At 42.7% G+C, this 23,304-nt stretch overlaps 2 protein-coding genes and 1 non-coding gene across 3 annotated transcripts; all 3 read right to left on the bottom strand.

Moving 5' to 3' along the window:
- Positions 1-3,845: 3,845 nt before the first annotated feature.
- Positions 3,846-5,084, bottom strand: LOC108934192 (P2Y purinoceptor 3-like). Its single transcript, XM_018751720.2, has one exon. The coding sequence runs from the start codon at positions 5,082-5,084 to the stop codon at positions 3,846-3,848; it is 1,239 nt and encodes a 412-aa protein (XP_018607236.2).
- A 5,954-nt stretch (positions 5,085-11,038) lies between these two features.
- On the bottom strand, positions 11,039-11,120 carry trnal-aag (transfer RNA leucine (anticodon AAG)). Its single transcript has one exon. It is a non-coding gene; the product is annotated as a tRNA-Leu (tRNA).
- Positions 11,121-12,124: 1,004 nt separating this feature from the next.
- LOC108934071 (flavin-containing monooxygenase FMO GS-OX-like 3) lies at positions 12,125-22,645 on the bottom strand. The gene is made up of 8 exons (XM_029251112.1): positions 22,632-22,645; positions 21,975-22,232; positions 21,054-21,192; positions 19,986-20,122; positions 19,737-19,789; positions 18,044-18,168; positions 17,422-17,739; positions 12,125-12,507 (listed from the first exon to the last, which is right to left on the bottom strand). Exons 1-8 carry the CDS (start codon positions 22,643-22,645, stop codon positions 12,172-12,174), a joined length of 1,380 nt encoding a protein of 459 aa, XP_029106945.1. The 3' UTR covers positions 12,125-12,171.
- Positions 22,646-23,304: the final 659 nt, after the last annotated feature.

Here is a 23,304-nt window from a genome sequence, read left to right as displayed (position 1 = left end):
CTTGGCCATGTGGCTAGTCTCCAAACAATGTGGGCAGTTCATGCTTTTACAGTCTCATGTGTTCCTGGCTCAAACAAATGGCAGGAGGGAGACTGACTCTGATAAAATCGGTAGCCTTTTGCCTTGCCCAAAGGTGAAATATCCTGGAGTATGACAAAACTCGTTAGGCCTGCAGGATCAGGTTGCAGGCGAACCAAAAAAACATCAGTGACTGCTATCAACGAACAGAATGTCCCTCTTATCTTGTTAATATCCTCTTGTTAAAAATTAACAAATCTCACCAAGAAGGTTCCCATGATGACTGCTGAGAAAAAGGGGTTGAAGATGTGAAAAATTACAAGTCTCTCATAAGTTGCCTATAACCCAAAGCTACTCCCTTACTCCAAGCTGCCATCGTCCCGATGGTGGCTGGACTATTGTCATCTTGGAGCTGTCAATGTCTTCACAAAGGACCCTGTACTCAGCTAAGTGGAATTAAAATTGAATAGAAACTCTGCTTTAACATGTGACAACAGTGGACAAGCCACTATAAACCCTTCACCTTAGGGTCAGTTGGCTACCCAAAATAAAACAAAAACCTACTCAGAGGGACAGCTTCAAGTAGCAGCGGTTACACCATCCAGCATCCCATGTTAGGTTCCAGTCTGTCTGTCTACAGTTAAAATCACTACATGCAGCTATTTAAGATTGAGTTGAGCAATGCATCAGTCAAATACATATTTTTATTCTCAAACTTCCAGTGTGAATTTGATTTTATCTGGTCCACATCCAAATCCCACAAGGACAAGATTATCTTAATTGCAGTGGTTAACAATTTTGTAATTATATATTATTCTTGTAGTTAGTATTTATTATAATGTATAATGTAAAATAATGTAATTCCTCCCTTTCTTTTTTGTTGAGCATTGTTTTCCCATGATGAGACCTGAGGAGGCCAGCAGTGATACCAGCACTCTATGTTGACGGAAGCTGATGACTGTTTCCTATGGTGAACAAGACCTGCCTATGTGAACCGGGTCATCAACTTGTTGCTGTCTAGGGACAATAAATACCTCTTTGAGTTGAGTTAAATGTCTTTTTTGCTATTGCAAATGCTCATAAAGGGTGGCCAGCCACTGGCACTTGCTCCCCAGAAGTTTGTTTTTCTCCCTTCCCATTCACTTGGGAGTTTTTTGTTGGTTTCCTTCAATGCCAGTTGGCTTACTTACAGCTTTAATAATTAATACAGTTATTGTAGTGATTTAATGTATAATCGACCTTTTATTTTTATAATGTCTCTGATCCTTTTTCAGTGTTCTATGTCACTGTGTGAGAAAAGCGCTCTATAAAAATAAATGACAAATAAACTGAATTTTTATAAATTACCCCAGAGCTGTGTGGACGTAATAAGTATTTTTTGAAATCGTTACTAATAACGTATGACACAACTGGGCATTGCAAAATCGATTTTTTTTAAAAAGTAGGTTTGCAGGGGACAACATTCATTCTTTTCGTAGAACACATGGAATGTTTTATACTTTTACACTTGAAAACAAAAACCAGTGTGAAGTGCTGGCCTTTATGCCTCAAAAGATATGTCCTTTGAAATATTGCACAACAAGAACCAGAGTACTGATCAGATTGTGATGTGAATACTCTTGCAAAAAGGATGTCAAGCTTAATCATTGATACAAAGCTAAGCCAAAGGCAACAGTATGTGTAGTTGAGGCTTCCACGGACTGTTGAGTTATTAGGTATTAAAGAGCAATCGGAAGGGCAGTCATAGTGCTACATAGTTGACCAGCTTACATTGCAACAACACATTTTGAAATCCTGCATTGTTCTAGGGGGGTGCGGCAGAAGGCAATGTTATGAATGACTGCATTTTAAATGAGTATAGTGTTGATTGGGGGAGCAATTATTATATGAATGAATGTGAAGGGATTTTTATTAATGAGTGCAGTTTGCCTATAATTGTGCATCAGTATCTTTTTGTCTAGTATAGGTTTGTGTGAGAGCAATGCTGTTTAGAGCAAAACAAGTTATTAAATATTTTAAACTGGAAGCTAAAAGTATACAGTATGTCTTCTATGGTGAAATTCTGCCAGAAACCGCCAACATACACATGCTGTTTTCTTCTTTCTCATCTCTTTTCCCCTCGTTGTTTTTCTTATTCTGCAGGTGTTCACATTAGTTGTTCATTGAAAATTATTATATACTTTTAATGTTAGCCAACCATCTTCACCTAGTTTAATATTAACCTTTTCTCCACTGACATACTATGATGTCTCTAACTTTCTTCTGTTTCACCAAAAAAGACCAAATGCTTGGTTTTATCATGCATTTTCTTACTTATCTGTTAGTCTGCCCTTCCTAACCTGTTCTCACAGATTTTCTTATTTCCTGGAAATAATCAGATTTTAGAATAATTTTTACCTGCATGACCAAATTTCTCTGATTGGTTTTTCCCAAGCAACACCCGATTGGTTTTTCCCAAGCAACACCCACACTGCTAGTCACATTGTACTCCCATGGATTGCTGCTATGTTCTTGCTGCTAGATGCATGAGTAATACATTCCTGCTGTCTTCATTTCTTCCCATGCTTACTATTTTGTAGTGTATCAAATCACCCTAGCAGTCATGTGGGAAAGTGAAGAAGTTGTAAGACTGGCCTCTATGTGATGCTGTTGTAGTTGCAAGCCATATGCGGCATGAGCAGCGTCACATGATGGTCGGTCTTACAAACTTATTGATTATACCACATATACAATGATGATGAAAAGCGAATATTTATAAGCTTATATGAGCCAGCAAGAATGGTGGTGCAACAGATCATGCAGTGCCTGGACTGTGTGATCAAGAGTGGGTTCAATACCTTTTCAGTCGGTTTGGAGTACTGTATACATGTTCCCCCTTTGTATGTGTAGGTTTCCTCCAGGTGTTCAGATTTCCTCCCACAGTCCAATGATGTGTTTCAAGTGGATTGGTGTCTCTAAATTGCCCATATCACATATTGTGTGAACGTGTGTGTGTGTGTGTGTGTGTGTGTGTGTGTGTGTTTCTTGGATAGGCTCTGGACATACTGCAAGCCTGCCTTAGGACAAGTCCTCATCAGTAGTCTGTGAGTGAATGACTTACTTAAACAGTGAAAACAACTGTTCAGCTTCCTGTGCCATAGGTTTGTGACAAGGGAAATTGTGTTACAAGCTGTTGACTAGTAATTAGATAATTAACGGCTTTAGCAATGTCTTTGTGTTTTGACCACATACCAGGCATACAAGCCACTCTTTTTCACATGCCAGTCTGCATCAAACAGATGTGCACCAAGCAAACAGGAAGGTCTTCCGTACAGAAGGTAATCTTTTATTTAGCAGAAATCTTGTCTGCAGCTAAGAAGGCTCTACAATACATTAGGGGGACATCAGAAGTGCTTTATGAGATAAAACAACTGAAATTGGGTGAATGCACTGTGTAGCATTATTTAAATGATAAGTATCAATGGACTGTGTTGCAGATTACCTACTTATTAGCGATGGCAACACAGAACATTGGTTCTCGAATAGTGGCTCATACTACTTAAATTCATGAGTATTACCTTTGACCATAGTCTTTAAGGGCCCAGTTCATAGGTACAGTATCAGCGGGCTGTGTGACCATGTAGCCACATCATGTTTCCAGAGATGTGGAGGCACTAAATGTGCAGGTAAGTCCCTTAGGTAAAGAATGTTTAAAAATCTTAACAAAGTAGAACTGATAAATGCTTTTTTGTTCTTATTTGAAAATGAATTGGACACATTGTCTTTGCTCTTTTTCTTGTCCTAAACACTTTCGTATTGGGTTTAATCCCAACTTCTGTTTATTCCTCTTATTGCTTTCCCTCAGCTCCATCCATGTAAATTCGGGTTGATTTGGACTCGTTCTCCTTGTCAGCCCTTAGGTCGGGTCCCCCCAGCTCTTCTCCATCCCCAGCTTTTGCCAGGGTCCTCAATGGCCAGAGTAAATCGCGGTGGGTGGGATCAGGCCGCCTGCAGCAGGATGCCCCCTTGTCCTTAGTAAGGAAGTACAGTAGGGCATTAAACCAGGCATTGAAAGAGGCCAGTGGTCGGGTGACCTTGTAGCATATGGAGACCATGCGCATGTAGCGACAATGTACATTCTTCAGCTCCTTGAGTATGAGGAAAAGAGTTCGAGTGACATGGAAGGGCAGGAAACACAATGCAAACAAGATTGTGATGGTTATGATGGTTTTTATGGATTTGCGCCGTCTATGCATGTAAGGAGCCTGGGGCCCAGATGCAACTGACATTCTCTCCTGTCTTCCACTTCCTTCAACTCCAGACCCACCTTCTTGCAGTTGGGTTGATAAGTGCAAAGTCCGAAATATGGTCAAGACCACTTGGGAGTAGCACCAGGCAATGATGACAAATGGGATGAAAAAGCCTAGCAGGTGTAGGGTAATCCCATAGGGGACGTACTCTGAGAACTCTCTGTCTATGGCATCATCCCAGCAGTTGAGAAAGGCCTCCACTTGCCCAGTGTCAATGCCTGCCTGGCTTCCAGGCCCCTCCCTGATGACATATCCAGTCTGTGCAAAACGGAAGATTGGACTGGTCAGAACAAACACCACAGCCCAGACCATGGCACATGTCCCCTTGACTGCCCGCTTGGTCTCCATAGTCACAGTCTTCATGGGGTGACAGATACCCAGATAGCGGTGCACAGAGATGCAGGTTAGGAAGAAGATGCTGCAGTAAAGGTTGAAGTAGAATAGGAAACGTACCAGGCGGCACATAAAGTCTCCAAATATCCAGCGGTCCCGCATTACATAGCTGGCAATAAGGAATGGCAGTGATAGCCCATACATTAGATCAGTGGAGGCTAGGTTGACCATGTAGATGAGGGAGGCATTCCAATGACGGGTGCGTTGGAAGGAGCGGTAGAGGACAACCGAGTTGAGGGAAAGGCTGAAGACAAACGTAAAGGAGTAGCACAGGGGGAGGAAGATGTACTTGTAGGATTCATCAATGCTGCAGGAAGCCTTGAGTGGGGAGATGGAGAAGTTCAGCCCTCCAACCTGCACTGGTTGCAACATTGTAGTATCCATCTTTACAGTTGGATGTTTCCCTCTTCTCTGTGGAGTCTCATCCTCCTGGACCTCCTGTCCAGAAGCCTGCAGCCAGAACGCCACCTGACTTCTGATCTCTGTGTGGTTATTTTTACAGCTCGAAACACTCCTGGCCTTCAAGATCTCTGATCGTTTTTACTGGTTATATGCCCATTCCAACCACCACACCGTTCTTCCACTGCAAAGAAAGCATCACGTGGAAATTGTTCTGCGCTGCAAATATCACAAGACAGAATGTTAAATGCACCTTTAACGCTTGTACATTCAACCATATCAGTCTTTTAACAGGATCCTGATCAATTCAATCTCTCAGGTATTCTATTGTGAAGTATTGGGTTCTCTAAGGCAACTTTTATCTGTTCAGTTTAATACCAGCCATACACCAACACTGACATATAGCTGTATTCCTGTTTTTCTGATTGTTTTTCCAATAAAATGTTTTTAACACTTTGAAATTAAATGCTATTGACATTTGCAAATTAACTATTTTCAAATGACTCAAATATGTACTTGTATTGGTACTTTAAAAATAATATTTCCAAAACGGGATTTGAAATACCAACAGACATCCCCATGTGATTCATTTGCAAATACACATCTACATTTATTTTTGAAACCACATTTAACAAAATATTTTAAATGAAATCAACGTATATTCACAGTGCTGCTATTTAACTCAAAATTCAGAACCTGATGTTCTGGTAATAACTTTGTAAACTGCTGCTAAACCTAACCCTAAGTTGTATGAGAAAATGGTTTTCACATCTTGTGTATTTTAACCTGTAAACCTAATTTAAAATCTATGATTTCATAGTCAGTTTTACTCACTTTCTGAAGGATGCAACAACAACTTACTGAGGTTTTGACCCCATAACTCGCAGGATCAGAGTCTAGTGTAATATCCGTTGTTCCAGTTCTCTTTGGATGCATCCCAGTACACAGGATGCACAGAAGCACAAAACATCACCTGCTGCCTGCCTCTGTTCATTCATTAGGCAGATCATTCTTTCATTTCCCACCCAAGTCTCACCTTACCGACATCATATTCCATTCATCTAGTTTTCAGTCCTCCTGTTTCTTCCTTAAGCTCCACTGCCTCACTGTGACAAGCCTTGAACTTCAAATAAAACATGCAAAGTGTGCTTTTGTCCAGCATGAATGAAAGTTTCTTGTTTGGCCTTTAGTCTATTACCTTTTCAATCAGTAACAATTGCTTAGCACTTTTCCTGTCATCCATTGGTCTATTCACCCATTTCTGAACCCTGTCCTATGCCCCCATTTAGACATGCATGCACAACTGGCATTAATGTAAATTATTAGACATTAGAAACGGAACTACGTTTTTTTATAGTTGCGTGAATGTAGTGTCAATCTATATATATACCATTTTATAAAAATCTGTAATATGAAATGTCACTGGTAATACTACAAACGCAACCAATAAGGTGTTTCTCCATAGAAGAAAGAAAGGCAGGATAGTGGGAGAAAGGTTTAGTGTGGCAATTTTCTAAGTCAGACACCAAAACAGTACCAACCTTTCAGTCTGCTGCCCTCTTCAGATCCACCATTCTGTTAAACATAAGCATAAATAGAAAACTTACGCCTACAAAAATTGCTCTTCAGAGTGTACTGACCTACTGCCTCTTGAAGATATTTTCCTGAATTTGCAGTAGGTTGTGAAAGACATGTATCAGGTGCAATGAACTACCTTCTTTCAAGCAATGGATTCCAATGAATTTACTATAAATTATTAATAACCATTAACACAAGATGATGAATGGAAACCAGATAGCAAAGGTAACACAATATTCTCAGGATATTCCTGTGGCATAAAACCGTGCAAATTTAGCACACACATCCTAAAATCTACATTTTATTTAGGAAAAAAAAATGGAAAAATCGGTACTGTCAATACTTAATTTTTCCTGTGTCATTTTGTTTGCAAAAAGGTACGTCTTACTGCCTGTACGTAACCTTGCTTACCTGGTAAGAGGATTTTCCAGCAACCACCATGAAACGGGTGCAGAGTGCAAGTTAAACCCAAGCTGGAGTCTGAAGGTTCTGACCTTCTGTACTAACACTTGAACTTCCCATCACTTAGTAAGTCTGACAGTATGTATGTTGGCAAAACAACACAGTGATAAAATTATGTCCATCTTTCTGCTTCTGCTAACTACACCTGCTTGGACACAGTTACCAATCTGCCTGTGCATCCTCCTCCCCTCCCGTCCTTGCTGTGCTGGGGCCTCCCACTGTATCTGCTGAGCAAGTGCTTCAGACAGCCACTCTTTGAGACCCTAGTTCACCAGCTCAGGTTTACAAGATTATTGTAAGGCTGCAGAACCACTTATGGAAGTCAGCAGATCTACCAACATGACAGTCATTGTTTCAGCTCAAAATGTACCTAATAGCACTAAGAGTTCGAACAGTAAGAAACGTAAGGGCAAATGGTAACAAAGGAACAAATGTGAGAATACACATTTGCACGCACGCACCTTGTGCTACACTGAACAATCACTCATAAGCATTTTTATCTTAAAAATGCTTATTTGATGCACATCTGACAGTAAACCAATGAAGAAAAATTAAATATGTCATTCATCACATACGATTCTTCTTCGTCAATGACAGTTATGGAACATACTTGTGGATTTTATGCCTCCTGTAACACAAGATGCAAACCAATATACTAGTCTCCATCATACATAGAATTCTTCCACTTACACTGTGATGCACAAACACACTTAAAATACTGTATATTGTCAATTAAGAATGTAAAAGTTGTTAAATAAAATGACTGTGCTTTTTAAAACCCAAAACTATAGATTGATTAATATTTTATTTCTAAGTTATAAAGAACACAACATGCATTTCCTTTAAACAAGATAATTAACAACACACAGTGTAGAAATTCTCCATCAGTACTACAAACTTGTACAAACAAACACTAAACCGTATGAGTAATAAACAGAACTAAAGTTTCAAGATTTCAGTTTTGTGTTTCATTGATATATGTATTTAAATAACACAATAAAATTCTTCTGCCATAGTCCTCTCTTTCCATAATAATATACACGGTGGAGTGTAGAAAAGAGGGCGTAACAAAATATAAAAACAAACAGGAGTACTAGACAAAATAGTACAGGATAACACAACACAATAACACACAGCAAGACAATAAATATAAAACAAGAAAATAAATGGCAAAATGTACAATCTAACTGTAATGTGTGAAATAAATACTTAGAACTTGCAGTAGCATAAATGGTGAAAAATGGCAAAATGCAAACTGACAACAAGTAATTACTTTTAAAGTGGAAATGAAAGTGCAATTTGGTAATAATAACTATTTTTGGGAAAATAGTGTCACACGAGCAGGAGGAAAGAGCGACACTATCGGCGGTTCAGGGCTCTGGTGGCCTGTGGGGGAAAAGCAGTCGCTCAAGCAGGAGGTGTGTCCGCTTTTTCCATGCGAACACTGACACCTTGTGGCCAATTTGTATAACGCAGTCGATAAAAACTGACCGCTTCAAGGAAATAGGTAGAGATAATAGGGTTTAATGTCTCCAGCGCTTTGGGGACTTTAAGTCCTTGCTTCATGGAATGCCATATCTGACCATGCTGTACAGATAAGCTACAAGGTTGTGTGGATGGCCCTGGTTCCAGATGGTGTTCAGATGTACTTGAGCTTTACACTTAACTTGTGTGGGGAATCCCTGAAGCAGTTTATCACAGTAGCCAGAGTTACTTTTAGCTAAGCCTAAGGGGATGTATGTTTTATATGAAAACCCACAGTAAGACCAATAACTCAGCATCCAATGATACTGTTCTACCATAGTCATTTGTGTTAGTTTCTCGTCAACATGGAAAGTTGGAAAACTGCAGTGACGGAATGACACATAAGTAAACAACACCAACAACAATCAATAACACCGGTGAATGTGAAAAAGGATGAACTCATTAGAAATGCAAATCTGTTTCTCTGTCCTCACTCACAGAATCTATGGTTTTTCATTGAAACACAGTCAGGTCAAAGACCCCTGGGTCGGTGCATCAAGGGACTTTACAGCATTGTCTTTACTGTACATGAACTACCAGTCATTTTGGTGTCCTTCCCTGATGAATTGGAATTCAAAGCTTTCTTTTTGATATGGGATTTCAAACTGAGCAACTTGGCTGCTGTGTTTGAGCACCAGCAACACAAGTGAGTCTCATGCTGCTGAGCAGTTTTGCCTCTGTGTCGCCTGGCTCATTGTTCTCCTGCAGTGCTGATGACTGAGACCCATACAGTAGAACCCTGGCCTAGCTGCTCCAGGACTGAAGTCAACTTCACTTTGAAGACCACTGCCACAGAAAATGTTTGCACAGATCTCCACTTTTGTATTTGACATTTATTTTGCTATTTTGGGTCTCCTCTTTGTTTATATTGCACGCCTATGTATTGAAATTTTCTCTAGCCTTCTTACTATAAGTACTACTATTATAGTATAAAGGCTTATAATAGCAGGAGGGTGAAGGGGCACAGTGGGTTGGACCGGGTCCTGCTCTCTGGTGGGTCTGGGGTTCAAGTCCCGCTTGGGGTGCCTTGAGATGGACTGGTGTCCCGTCCAGGGTGTGTCCCCTCCACCTCCAGCCTTACGCCCTGTGTTGCCAGGTTAGGCTCTGGCTCCCTGTGGCCCCGTATGGGATAAGTGGTTCCGTGTGTGTGTTGGATTATAATAGTACTACAATTATAAACCTTTAGGTGTTATTGTAATACTGTATCTTACTTTGTATTAGTTTAAACATAAACAAAAAACACAAGTGTAGTTTATTCCAATATGACTGCAGGAGATCAGTGTCGAAACTCATAGTCCATTAATTTCAAAGGTACCATCTCACCATTAAAACTGGTATTTGTAATATTCTAGCCCACTAACATATACAAGCATACACTCTTCAGAAACAAAAACTGCAGTCAAAGGTGTTCATGTTATAGTTAGTATAGTTTCAGTAATTGACAAAAGATGGATAGTTTATTTTAGGACAATGTGTGTGTGTGTGTACACAAGTGAACTGTGAAGACACTTCCCCGGTCAATGCACCAAACCACCCATAAATAAAATGTATTTAATTTAAGGCTTAATGCCTGCAGGTCAATGCACAAATATTGATATTATATCATTATTGATATATTACTTTGAACGTCAGCATTTCTGTTTTGTACTGTAATTAACTATAATGTTCCGTTAAGTATAAAAGTTTTCAAGTGTTTTGTCGGTGATCATCTAGTAATGTCTCACATTGCCGTAAATCAGTTCACAAGAGTCGTAAATTAGTGTACGAACTGCTGATAAATGTTGAGATTAAGAGGCGGGAAAAGACAGAGCGGTTTGCGGAGACGGTTGCGCGAAGTGTGGAATGGCTCGCATATAGTTACTTAAAGTTTACAATTCCTTCGTAAAAGACACGTCTCATGTAGTTGCAACTCTCGAGTTTGCCTCTTCATTTATCTCATATTAATTTCCGTGTACACAGAGTTTGTGAAGTTTTTATTGCTTCAATGAATTATGTACCACAGAAGATAAGTCACACACAAGTGATGCATCCAATTCCAGTTCCGCGACTTATTTTGTGTGATGTATAATTCAGTTATAATAAGTTACTGTCAGTCGTTCTGTTTATAAAATATGGTCTGTTTTCATAAACGTTTGTGACGTGTAAAATACTGCCTTACATGTTTTATCTGGTTATGTAAAATATAAATGTATTTTTCTGGAGGCAGTCCAAGTTGATACTAATTTCTCTCGGTATCAGTCTATTTTAACTGTTCCATCATTTTAGGAACGAAGTGTAACTAGTCGTTTTTGTTACGTGTTTGAAACATGGAACCAAGAATTTTCTCACTTTACATTGAGAATGGTTGTTCCTAATTTAGTTTAGTCAAAAGAAGTTGGCAGCGGTGGGATTCGAACCCACGCCCCCGAAGAGACTGGAGCCTTAATCCAGCGCCTTAGACCGCTCGGCCACGCTACCACAGGTGAGAACGTATTACTGCCAGTTGTTCCATGATCATTTTATATACATATATAAAATATATAGATAGATAGATATAGTGATCATGTGTTTGAAGACATGTTCATGTTGTAGCTGCAGATTATTCTGGATGTATGATTAATTTACAAAAACGCACCGTCGGCTCTTCTTTGCCACATACGAGTTTTTATTGTTAGTTCATTCGGAAGTAGTAGCCTGTTTACAAAAATCGTCCCTTATAGGCACCGCGGGGATTCGAACCTAGGATCTTCTGTTTACTAAACAGGCGCTTTGACCAACTAAGCCACAGCGCCGTCCGAAAAAAAAAAAAACATCCTCCACACTGAATATATAATTTTTATGTGAGTAAGGCATTAATAATTCAGTATTGGTAAAATAACCATTTTATTTATATTTTTATCCATCAAATATTCATAAATGCAAATTCTCTAAAAAGAAATCTGACTTTATAGCACTTTCAAGTGAAACAAAACAGTGCATCGCTACTATCCAAGACTTTACTAATAAAAAAAGCAGTCAGAACAGTTACACTACTAGTCTGTAAATTATTTAATATTTTAATCTCAGTTGTAATCTGTATTTGTATTCCTCTGGCTTTTTGTCTTTGTCCTTGGTGATATTTTGTATCTTCATAGTGACCTATTAACTAAGTGGCAATATCCAGAAAGCTGAATTGTAAATGTGTCTTATTAATAATTACCACAAACTGAAAACTACTGCATTTCTCTGATAAAGGCAAACACAGCCCTATCTTTGTTATTGTTACTGACTTATGCAAGTAGACACAATGAATCACTAAGCTTGAGAACAATAAAGTGATTAGTAATGATGATCAACATTGCCACTTTTCATGGCTTAAATCGTGACAATGAAATATTTCACGTTTTGTATTACTTTTCCAGTCATGAATTATGTCTGCATCGGAAGAGCTGTGTATATTACAGACAGGCAGGATAGATAGATAGATAGATAGATAGATGTAAGACAATTGGCAACATTTTAAAAGCACATCCTGGTCCCACCTCTATTCTCAGTCTCTACTGCGGTCACTATCCTGCACTTCCAACAGCTCCCATTGGGTGTCGTTCACAATCCGATAGTTGAACTCTCTGTACTGTCGGGGGTGTTTCTGCCTCTGTGACATCACTTCTTCCAAAAGGCTCCTGGTAACAGGCGGTGGGGGTTTGAACCCAGCCATGTTTGCCAACATCTGGTAGTATTTCCACTGCCTGGACTTCATTGTTAACTGATTGAGCTCCAAACCCTCCTTAATCCTCTCCTCCGTCTCCCTCTCAATCTGCTCCTCCATGTCAGCCTGCGAGGGGAGGGTGATGGTACCATCGAGCACTGCCAGGGCAAACCGAACCTGCAGATCGAGAAACAAAAGAGAAAAAAAAAGGAGGGGGTGACAGGGTGGGAAGTCCCAGTGCAGAGAGTGAGTCTGAAAACAGGATATCAGAGATGCAGACAGCACATTATTTAATGAGCTGCAGTAAAAACTAGCATTGTCAACTCTAAATATTGAAACTGCTGCTGCTCACTTTAGAGGGATTTCGTTTATGTTTCTCTACAAAAATTGATCTTATAAACATATAATTTTGTCTGTCACAAGAGACACTGGACAGAAGCGCCAGAGTCAAAGCCAATTCTAGACAACCACCTGCATGGTTTACTAGGAATGCGAGGGAACTGAAGTAGTTTGCCACCGCTTTCTCCCCTGCATATTAGTGGGTGCAAACACCAAGAGAATATGCAAACTATACACTCAGTGAATAGCTGAGGAACTGCAAGATACCAGCATAACCTAACCTGCTGTACCACTGTGTCCTACACGAGACACTCTGACTTCTAATACTACTACTAGTGGTACAACTAAGTAGCAATAATTAAATCAATAATTGTGGGCAGCATGTAGCACAGTCCTTAAAGCTGCTGTTTTATTTTCAGAGGACACAAGTCTGAATACCACCTCCTGTCGGGAGACCTCTGAACAAGGTATTTACCCTAAATTGCTCTGGTAAAAATTATTCAGCTTTATAAATGAGTAAATCATTTTAAGCAATTTAAGACAGCATGGTGGTAAAGCGAATAGTGCTACTGTCTCATAGCAGCTCGGTGGTCTGAGAGAACATAAGCTCAATCACCACTCAGTCTGTGTGGGTCTCCTCTGGGTGCTCTGGTTTCCTCCTACACTCCAAAGACATGCTGTTCAAGTACATTGGTGACTCTAAAATCACCCTTAGTGTGAGTGACAAAGTGTGTTTCACTGCTAGATGGATGACAGACTCATTGTAAGTAGTGTATCTAGCATTGTAAGTCACCTTGGGTAAATAAGGGGTGAGCTGATACACACAGTGTTCACTGGAAGAAGCTTAGGGGGGGAAAGCATCTGCTAAATGAATAAACATAAGACTGTGAGCCAACTGACTGGAGGTTTTGTTCTTCTGGATTAAACCACCCCTCCGTGAACCGCCACCTTACCGTGGTGGAGGGGTTTGAGTGCCTGAATGAGTCCAGGAGCTATGTTGCCTGGGGCTATATGCCCCTGGTAGGGTCTCCCATGGCAAACAGGTCCTGGATGACAGACGAGACAAAGCGCAGTTCAAAAACCCCTTATGAATAAAAAAATCAAGGCTTTCGTTTACCCCGCCCGGTATGGGGTCACCGGGGCCCCACCCTCGAGCCAGGCCTGGGGGGGGGGGGGGGGGGGACTCGCATGCGAGCGCCTGGTGGCCAGGTTTATGCCCACGGGGCCTGGCCGGGCTCAGCCCAAAGCCATGACGTGGAGCCGCTCTTCGGTGGGCTCACCACCTGCCGGAGAGACCGTAAGGGGCCGGTGCATTGTGATTTGGGCGGTGGTTGGGGCCCAGTGCCCGGCCGACCCAAACCACAACTCTGGTTTTTGGGACTTGGAATGTCACCTCACTGGCAGGGAAGGAGCCTGAGCTGGTGCGGGAAGTTGAGAGATACCGTCTAGATATAGTCGGGCTCACTTCCACTCACAGCTTGGGTTCTGGAACCACTCTTCTCGACCAAGGGTGGACTCTCCACTATTCTGGCATTGCCCAGGGTGAGAGGCAGCGGGCGGGTGTGGGCTTATTAATAGCCCCCCAGTTTAGCCGCCATGTGTTGGGAGTCTACCCCGGTGAACGAGAGGGTCGTCTCCCTGCGCCTTCGGGTCAGGGAACGGTCTCTCACTGTCGTTTGTGCTTATGCGCCTAGTGGCAGTGTAGACTACCCGGCCTTCTTGGAGTCCCTGGAGGGCGTGCTGGAAACCACTCCCACTGGGGACTCTGTCGTTCTACTGGGGGACTTTAACGCCCACGTGGGCAGTGACAGTGACACCTGGAGGGGCGTGATTGGGAGGAACAGGGCCTCCCTGATCTGAACCCGAGCGGTGAGTTGTTATTGGATTTCTGTGTTAGTCACGGTTTATCCATAACGAACACCATGTTCATGCATAAGGGTGTCCATCAGTGCACTTGGCACCAGGACACCCTAGGTCGGAGGTCGATGACCGACTTTGTAGTTGTTTCTTCTGACCTTCGGCCATATGTCTTGGACACTCGGGTGAAGAGAGGGGCTGTGCTGTCAATTGATCACCACCTGGTGGCGAGTTGGATTCGATGGCGGGGGAAAAAGCTGGACAGACCTGGCAGGCCCAAACGCATAGTGAGGGTCTGTTGGGAACGTTTGGCGGAGGCCCCTGTCAGAGAGGTCTTCAACTCCCACCTCCGACAGAGCTTCAACCAGGTCCCGAGGGAGGTGGGGGACATTGAGTCTGAATGGACTATGTTCCGCGCCTCCATTGTCGGGGCGGCGGTTCGGAGCTGCGGCCATAAGGTCTCCGGCGCCTGTCGCGGCGGCAATCCCCGAACACGGTGGTGGACACCGGAAGTAAGGGATGCCGTCAAGCTGAAGAAGGAGTTCTATCGGGCCTTGGTGGCTCATGGGACTCCTGAAGCAGCTGACAGGTACCGACGGGCCAAACGGAGCGCGGCTCTGGCAGTCGTCGTGGCAAAAACTCGGGCTTGGGAGGAGTTCGGCGAGGCCATGGAGGAAGACTTTCGGTCGGCCTCAAAGAGATTCTGGCAAACCGTCCGGTGACTCAGAGGGGGGAAGCGATGTTCCACGAACACTGGTTACAGTGGAAGTGGTGCGCTGCTGACCTCAGCTGAGGATGTCCTCGGGCGGTGGAAGGAGTACTTTGAGGATCTCCTCAATCCCTCCGACACGCCTTCCGTAGAGGAAGCTGAGGCTGGGGACTCGGAGGGGGATTCGTCCATTACCCTGGCTGAAGTTGCTGAGGTAGTCAGAAAACTCCTCGGTGGCAAGGCTCCGGGGGTGGATGAGATCCGCCCCGAGTTTCTCAAGTCTCTGGATGTTGTGGGGCTGTCTTGGCTGACACGCCTCTGCAGCATCGCGTGGAGTTCGGGAACGGTGCCTCTGGACTGGCAGACCGGGGTGGTGGTCCCTCTTTTTAAGAAGGGGGACCGGAGATTGTGTTCCAACTACAGGGGGATCACACTCCTTAGCCTCCCTGGGAAAGTCTATGCCAGGGTACTGGAAAGGAGAATCCGACCGATAGTCGAACCTCGGATTCAGGAGGAGCAATGCGGTTTTCGCCCTGGCCGTGGAACACTGGACCAGCTCTATACCCTCACTAGGGTGCTGGAGGGTTCGTGGGAGTTTGCCCAACCAGTCCATATGTGTTTTGTGGACCTGGAGAAGGCATTCGACCGTGTCCTTTGTGGCATCCTATGGGAGGTACTTCGGGATTATGGGGTTCGGGGCTCACTGCTACGGGCTGTTCGTTCCCTGTATGACCGGAGCAGGAGCTTGGTTCGCATTGCCGGCAGTAAGTCAGACCTGTTCCCGGTGCATGTTGGACTCCGCCAGGGCTGCCCTTTGTCACCGATTCTGTTCATTATCTTCACGGACAGAATTTCCAGGTGCAGCCAGGGAACGGAGGGTGTCTGTTTTGGTGGCCGCGAGATCTCGTCTCTGCTTTTTGCGGACGATGTGGTCCTGTTGGCTTCATCAAGTCAAGACTTGCAGCGTGCACTGGGGAGGTTTGCAGCCGAGTGCGAAGCGGCAGGGATGAGAATCAGCACCTCCAAATCCGAGGCCATGGTTCTCAGTCGGAAAAAGGTGGATTGCCCCCTCCGGGTTAGGGGGGAGTTGCTCCCTCAAGTGGAGGAGTTTAAGTATCTCGGGGTCTTGTTCACGAGTGAGGGAAAAATGGAGCGGCAGGTTGACGGACGGATCGGTGCGGCGTCCGCAGTAATGCGGTCATTGTACCGGTCTGTTGTGGTGAAGAGGGAGCTGAGTCGTAAGGCGAAGCTCTCAATTTACCGGTCGATCTACGTTCCTACCCTCACGTATGGTCATGAACTCTGGATCATGACCGAAAGAATGAGATCGCGGATACAAGCGGCAGAAATGGGTTTCCTCCGCAGAGTGGCTGGGCGCACCCTTAGGGATAGGGTGAGGAGCTCAGTCACCCGGGAGGAGCTCGGAGTAGAGCCGCTGCTCCTCCGCATTGAGAGGAGCCAGTTGAGGTGGCTCGGGCATCTGTTCTGGATGCCTCCTGGACGCCTCCCTGGGGAGGTGTTCCGGGCTTGTCCCACTGGGAGGAGGCCTCGGGGCAGACCCAGGACACATTGGAGAGACTGTGTCTCCCGGCTGGCCTGGGAATGCCTTGGGGTTTCCCCAGAGGAACTGGAGGAGGTGTGCGGGGAGAGGGAAGTCTGGAGGACTCTGCTCGGACTGCTGTCCCCGCGACCCGGCCCCGGATAGCGGAGGAAGATGGATGGATGGATTAAACCATGTATGGGACATTGGTTCCAACGTTTCGCTTCTCTTGTTGGAAGCATCGTCAGGGTGAGCCACTTTGGAGAAAAGAGTAATCTAAACAAGTAAATGGAAAACTAATAACATAGTGGTTAGAACTGCTACCTTTAAACCAAAATGTTCCAAGTTCTAACCCCACCTTCAGCTGGTGCACCCTTGAGCCATGGATTCACCCAGAAATTACTCCAGAAAAATTATCCAGCTGTAAAAACTGGTAAATAATTGTAAGCTGCATTGGAGAAATGTGTCATGTAAATATATTTACAAAAATACATATTAAAATTTTATTTGGACCTGAAAATAATTTACAGATATCTGATCAGTCTGATCAAACACACAGATGTTCCAGTGGCATGCTCCCCAACAAAGAGCTGCTAACACTACTGCTCCAAACGGGCTAAGAACTGCACACAGGACTCAAACTTACTTGGCAGTCAAAGTGAGGAAAGGGGCAGATGATTTTGCAGATGCCCACAATGAAGAGGGAAGGGAAAGCTGGAGGCACCAGAAATTTGTAGAGTGGGGAGATCCAGTGGTCTTGGATCTGCAGGCCCAAAATGTTGGTGTCTAAGAACGGATAGTTGAACTTGTATCCTGTGCAGAAGAGGAGAACCTGGGGGTGGGCCAAACTCCCATCCAGAAACTGCAGTTCCCCATTCTCCAGCACCTTACTGATAGGGGGGGCCTGGTGGACCCCAGTGGGGAAGAGGCATTTAATTGGGGTATTTCCATGGCTCAGAATTACCTAGAGAAGTGTTTAGATGTTTGGAGTGGGGTACAGGTGGAGGTAGGAGAAAACAAAGGAAGGGAAGCTGGATTAGAAGGAGTGTACACTATATGCGGTGTATTGTTGTGATGAAAGGGAAAACATGACAGAGTGGAAGTAAGAGAAGGAATGGGAAGAAACACTGCTTTGGAACAAAATATTTAACTGAGGCTGACTGACAAACAAATGGATACAGAAGAAACGCTAACCTCACCATGGGGCTTGTAAAGGGTAAAAAATAATACAGATTACGGACTGACAGAAAAGATGGGTTCAGGGTCACCTGGGCACCGACATCAGCCAGTTCAACAGAGATGTCTGCTCCAGAGGGTCCTGCACCGAGCACCACCACTGAATGACCAGCAAATGGTTCAGGATATCGGTATGAGTGACTGTGCATTACCCTTCCTGGATTCAAGGAGAAAGAGGGGAAATAAACAGAAAGAGCAAAAAAGAGAGAAACAAAAAATGTGTTTGCAAAAAATTCACTGGGAAGTTTCTGCAGAAGTTTTGCCCATAACTATAATAAAAATATGCTTTAATATTTTAAACATATAGTCAATATAAAATTCGATCATCTCCACAGTCTCTTGCCTATATACACATGCACTGTTTATTATTATTCATCAAACTCTCAGACACAGATATGAACTGGAAAAACTGTAGAATCGTTTACTGTCGGTAATCAGGTCACTGCAGTCCACTGTAAAAGCCTGTTCAGTTAGTCCTGTCTCACATCCCTACTCTGGTTGTATTTTGCCGAAGACTCTTTTGGGAAAAAATAAATAAATAAAAATAGGTAAGTGATGAAAATAAAGTGAAAAAGTATTTTTAAAAATATGTAATGCTAATGTTCTGTTACATGAGAACTCAATGTATATAATTTTAAGACATGGTCACAGTGACAACAGTAATTCATTCTCTGTGTGCATAGAATTCATTAAATCAGAGGCTTTACCACATAATCCACTTCCTAGTTTTCTAAGGATTAGCCTTGAATGCCAAATTTAGTGAAATGTTTTGAAATGTGCAACAATGTATAAAAAGCAAAACCTCTTTCAATTCTGTGGTTTTACATATTACAACATAACTCACTCTTAAGTAGTCCTCACTATGTTCCAACAGTAGATAAATCTAACCTTGTAAGAAATAACAAATAAAACAAGTCAACCTACAGGTGCCATTCAAAAAAGGTGAATAGTATGATTCAGTAGCTTCATAGAATCTCCATCAGCAACATTAACTTTAATTCTTTTCTGTATGTCTTACATCATCATGTTGGAGATATTCTATTCTTCTATGTAAATGTAACACTGCCATTTGTGTTTGAAGGCATTAGTTTATGCAAACCTCTGTTAAGGCTCCACCACAACATCTCAGTGGGGTTAAGGTTTGGACTTTGCCTTTCTAAAACCCTGATTGTTTTGTTTTTCAGCTATTTGGTCACAGATTTACTAGTATGTAATATATTATTGTCCTGTTGCATCACTCACTTTTGGCTAAGCTTTAACTGTTGGACAGTTGGTCTCACATTTCCCCCTAGGATAAGTTGGTATAGAGAGGAGAACATAGTTGCTTCAATGATTGTGAGGTGCCTGGGTCCTGTGACTACAAAGCAGACATATCATCACCCTTCCACCACCACATTTGACAGACAGTATGATGCTCCTATGGTGATATTTTTGTTTTGAGATCTACATGTGTTCAGTAACCCATCAAAAGCATGCAACATGGGGACATGCATGTTAAAGCCCTTTTCAACCCTTCCTTGTTATTCTGAAAGCTCAAAAGGCCTTATCTGTGATGTGTGACTTAATGAGTACCACTTCAAGAGAGTTGATAAGGGGAAGAATAAGGACGCAGGCTGAAAGTGGAATGAGTTATACAGACTCGGATGTAAAAGCAACAAGGGGGGAAATGAAAGAAAGTCAGATATTATAAAAATAAGTAGCAGTCAGATAGTGATGGAAATTCACCTTTGAAATGCTCCAACCCTGGAATGGATGGCAGGTATGGGACAGAGTAATGCCTGAACAGATACAAGAGAAACAAGAAACCAGATTCCACTGATTCCCAACTGTCCAGACAGTCTTTTCAAGTCCTCTGCACTCCCCAGTGAAGGTAAGATTTTCATCACATTATGTAGTACACCTTTCAGAATCCCCAGAACAACTGGATACTTCCAGGCCCCCTCCATGACTACAAATATTGTTTGCAGTCCTAACCCGTTGCAGATGAACACTGAGTCAAATGTATCTGTTCGCCGTCCTCCCGAGGCAGCACATGAGGTCACCTCCCATGTTGTTTTTCCCTCCCCTGTCATCACAGTGATAGGCTTGACTTCCTCCACCATGGTGCCAAACTGACAAAGAAAAGGATCTGAGAATTTCTTAATTATGCAAAAAGCAAAAGTCAGTGACAGATTAAAAATGAATTATTTCTTGATGTTTGCACCAAGATAACAACAACACCTACTACAATATATTCATATCATATTCTTAAAATATTTTGTCATAATACATTAACATTACATTTGCATAATGCACCATATAAAATTGATCATGTCTAAATTAGCTGTGTGACCAAATGCATTTTTTTCAGCATATATTATGACACATTCTTACAGTTTGTGTATGCAGGTCTAAACTGGAGACTAGTGTCATCTTGCATACTATTAACAAGTGGCAAGCACTCTAAGCTACACTCTCATCGCCTTTCTACATAGCCACACCTGAATTAAAGCCACATTTGCCTTTTGAGCAGAAGCACATTCTTTACAGTAATATTTAATTTTTTGAGTAATTATTTTGTGACTACAGATAATATGAAAATTAAATCCCAATGTCCCCTCAGTGGTTCCTGGTTAAACTTTGTTGGATCCCAGTATTACGTTTTCTCTTCAGTCCTCTGCAGTCTGTCCCTCCCTTGTACAGCTATTCTCTGCCTGCATTAAATTTACATTCAAAGCCTTAGTCGTGCATACATAAAATTGTCTGTGATGACACATACTGTATATAATGGCTAGTCCTGATAACCAAAATGTTCACCTACAGAATCTCAAGAGACCTGACCTGTTGCCTTTGTCTCCCTTCCTCTCTTAGTCAAGGGCATGTATAATACATTCTCTATATTAGGTTAAATATATCAGAACATTTTCTCTCAGACTAGAAGACCATCTGTATGTTTAACAGTAAAAAAAGTTATTTGTATAATTTTCAAACAAATATCCGAAAGCAGGTTGAAGCAGACACGCAGGGCATGGCAGCTAGAAGCCACACCAGGTTATACAATACCTTTATGTGAGGCATGATGCCTTGGCTCTCACAGTATCTCTCCAAGTACTGCAGCACATCCCGGTGGGACAGGAAGGAGGGAAGCTTGGGGTCAAAGGGGAAATCTGGGAACATCATAACTTCTTTTGGCAGATTGGTCCTGCACACAAGAATAGCATTTCAGAGAATTTGCACCATGTCAAAAACAATCCAACAAATGCCCAAACAAAAAAATGGACATACTTCTAACTAAGGAAAAGACAAATTCCTATATTTTGAAAAATTAACCATACTAAAGCAGTGAATAAACAGGCTGACATACTTCCTGACTGCTTATCACATCAAAAAAGACAATATAAAAACAAATAAAAAGGAAAAAACACAAAATATACAAGCACTGTACCCAATGGTAGCTTTAATTCACTGCTAGGTACAGGAACAGCCTTTACCCCACTGCTGTAAGAGCATACAACACTCTCCAATGTGCCACCTTTTTGCAACTAGAATTGCACTGATTCCTCTAAGCACATCGGCACATGACTTACATTGTCACTTCTAAGTATTCTGGCTTTTTCATTGTTATTGGCATTATTTATTGTTCTGTTTTTGTGCAGTAGTATCTATTGTTTTTGTTCATAGTCTGTGGAGAAACACTCAAACAAGAATTTCATAGTACTTTGTACATGGTACTTGTACTCGTGACAATAAACCTTGAACTTGAATTCTGAGTCAAGAAGAGGGGAAAGGCAGGGGAGGTCTCAGGGCTCAAGGCTACTGAGATGTGGCAAGTAGAATGGCATAGTGAGAGAGGCAGGCTGGGCTCATTGGCACAACAGGGGCTTCTTGTATGATGGGGCATCTGTGGCACAGTGGGGGGTCTGCAGTGCAGGGGAGGTGCTGACTTGGTGCATTGTGGGGGCCTGTATTATGCCATGTTGATACCTGAGATCCCTATACATGCTGCTGTGGATGGGCCAGCCATTGTCATAGACACCTGTGCGTTCCTCATACACCCAGGTGCCCCCCACACGCTCCGTCATCTCAAACACCACAGGGGGGGCAAATGTTTCTGGCCGGGACAGCAGATGCTGGGCAGCACAGAGCCCCGCTGCTCCAGTGCCCAACACTGCCACACGTACTTTTTCTGCATTCGGTGGTCTGCAAGGAGAAGTGGAGACACAGAAGTAAATCGCCAAACCCCTGGATGACAGTGTTAAAATACTACATATTAAAAAAAAAAAAAAAAAAAAAAAAAAAAATCAAGCAACCATGACACTCCAAATGCAACTACAGGTTATGAAAAGATCATGTTGCTTTAAGCCTAAAAATTCACAGTTCTAGAGTCTTGGAAATATGTTTTCACAATGTCAAAAGTGTCATTTCAGAAGCCAATAAAAGTCATTCTGATTCTGTGATGCACTCTAAAATCTTTACCATTGAATAAACAGCACAGTGGCACAATGAGTAGCACTGCTGTCTCACAGCACCTGGGACTGGGTGGTGTGAGAGCATGTGGGTTTGAACCCTGCTCAGTCTGTGTAGAGTTTGCATGTTCTCCCTGTGTCTGCATGGGATTCCTTTGGGTGTTCCAGTTCCCACCCACATAAAGACATGTTGCTGAGGTGAACTGGGGACTTTATGTCACCCATAGTGTGTGAGTGACACAAAGAGAGTATGTTCCACTGATGTATGGATGAGTGACCCAATCTAAGTAGTGTACCTAGCAGTGTAAGTCTTTGGGTGCTCTGGTTTCCTCCCACACTCCAAAGACATGCTGTTCAGGTTCACCCACAGTGTGTGAGTGACAGGGAGAGTGTGTTCCACTGATGTATGGATGAGTGACCCGTTGTAAGTAATGTATCTAGCAGTGTAAGTCACCTTGGTGAATAAGGTGTGTGGGCTGATAACATTACATGGAGTTCATTGGAAGTTGCTTTGGACAAGTACTAAGACCTCAAAAATCTTAATGTTTCAACAGTTCTTGTCTGTTTCAAAAGTTGGCAAGTGATTTATACTCAGGTAGAGACAGAATTCAGTGGAAAACTGGAAAGCATAAAGTCAAACTAAGGAGCAGAGAGACCACTCAGAGCAAATAATTAATACTTACATGAATTTACTTGTATCTAGTCAACTTCCTTCACCTCTGATCTTAGATCTGCACGTGGACTTTGTCCTGTAAAATCAGGTAGTGACAGGTACTGATCTGTGGAAATTGATACCCCAGAGTGTGTTTATTTCATAAAAGCTCTTGAAATTTAAAACAAGGAGACGT

The sequence above is a fragment of the Scleropages formosus genome, chromosome 4 (genome assembly GCF_900964775.1).
Source record: "Scleropages formosus chromosome 4, fSclFor1.1, whole genome shotgun sequence".
NCBI lineage: Eukaryota > Metazoa > Chordata > Actinopteri > Osteoglossiformes > Osteoglossidae > Scleropages > Scleropages formosus.
Note: the sequence above shows the minus strand (reverse complement) of the source record. Positions and strands in the feature narration are given on the sequence as shown.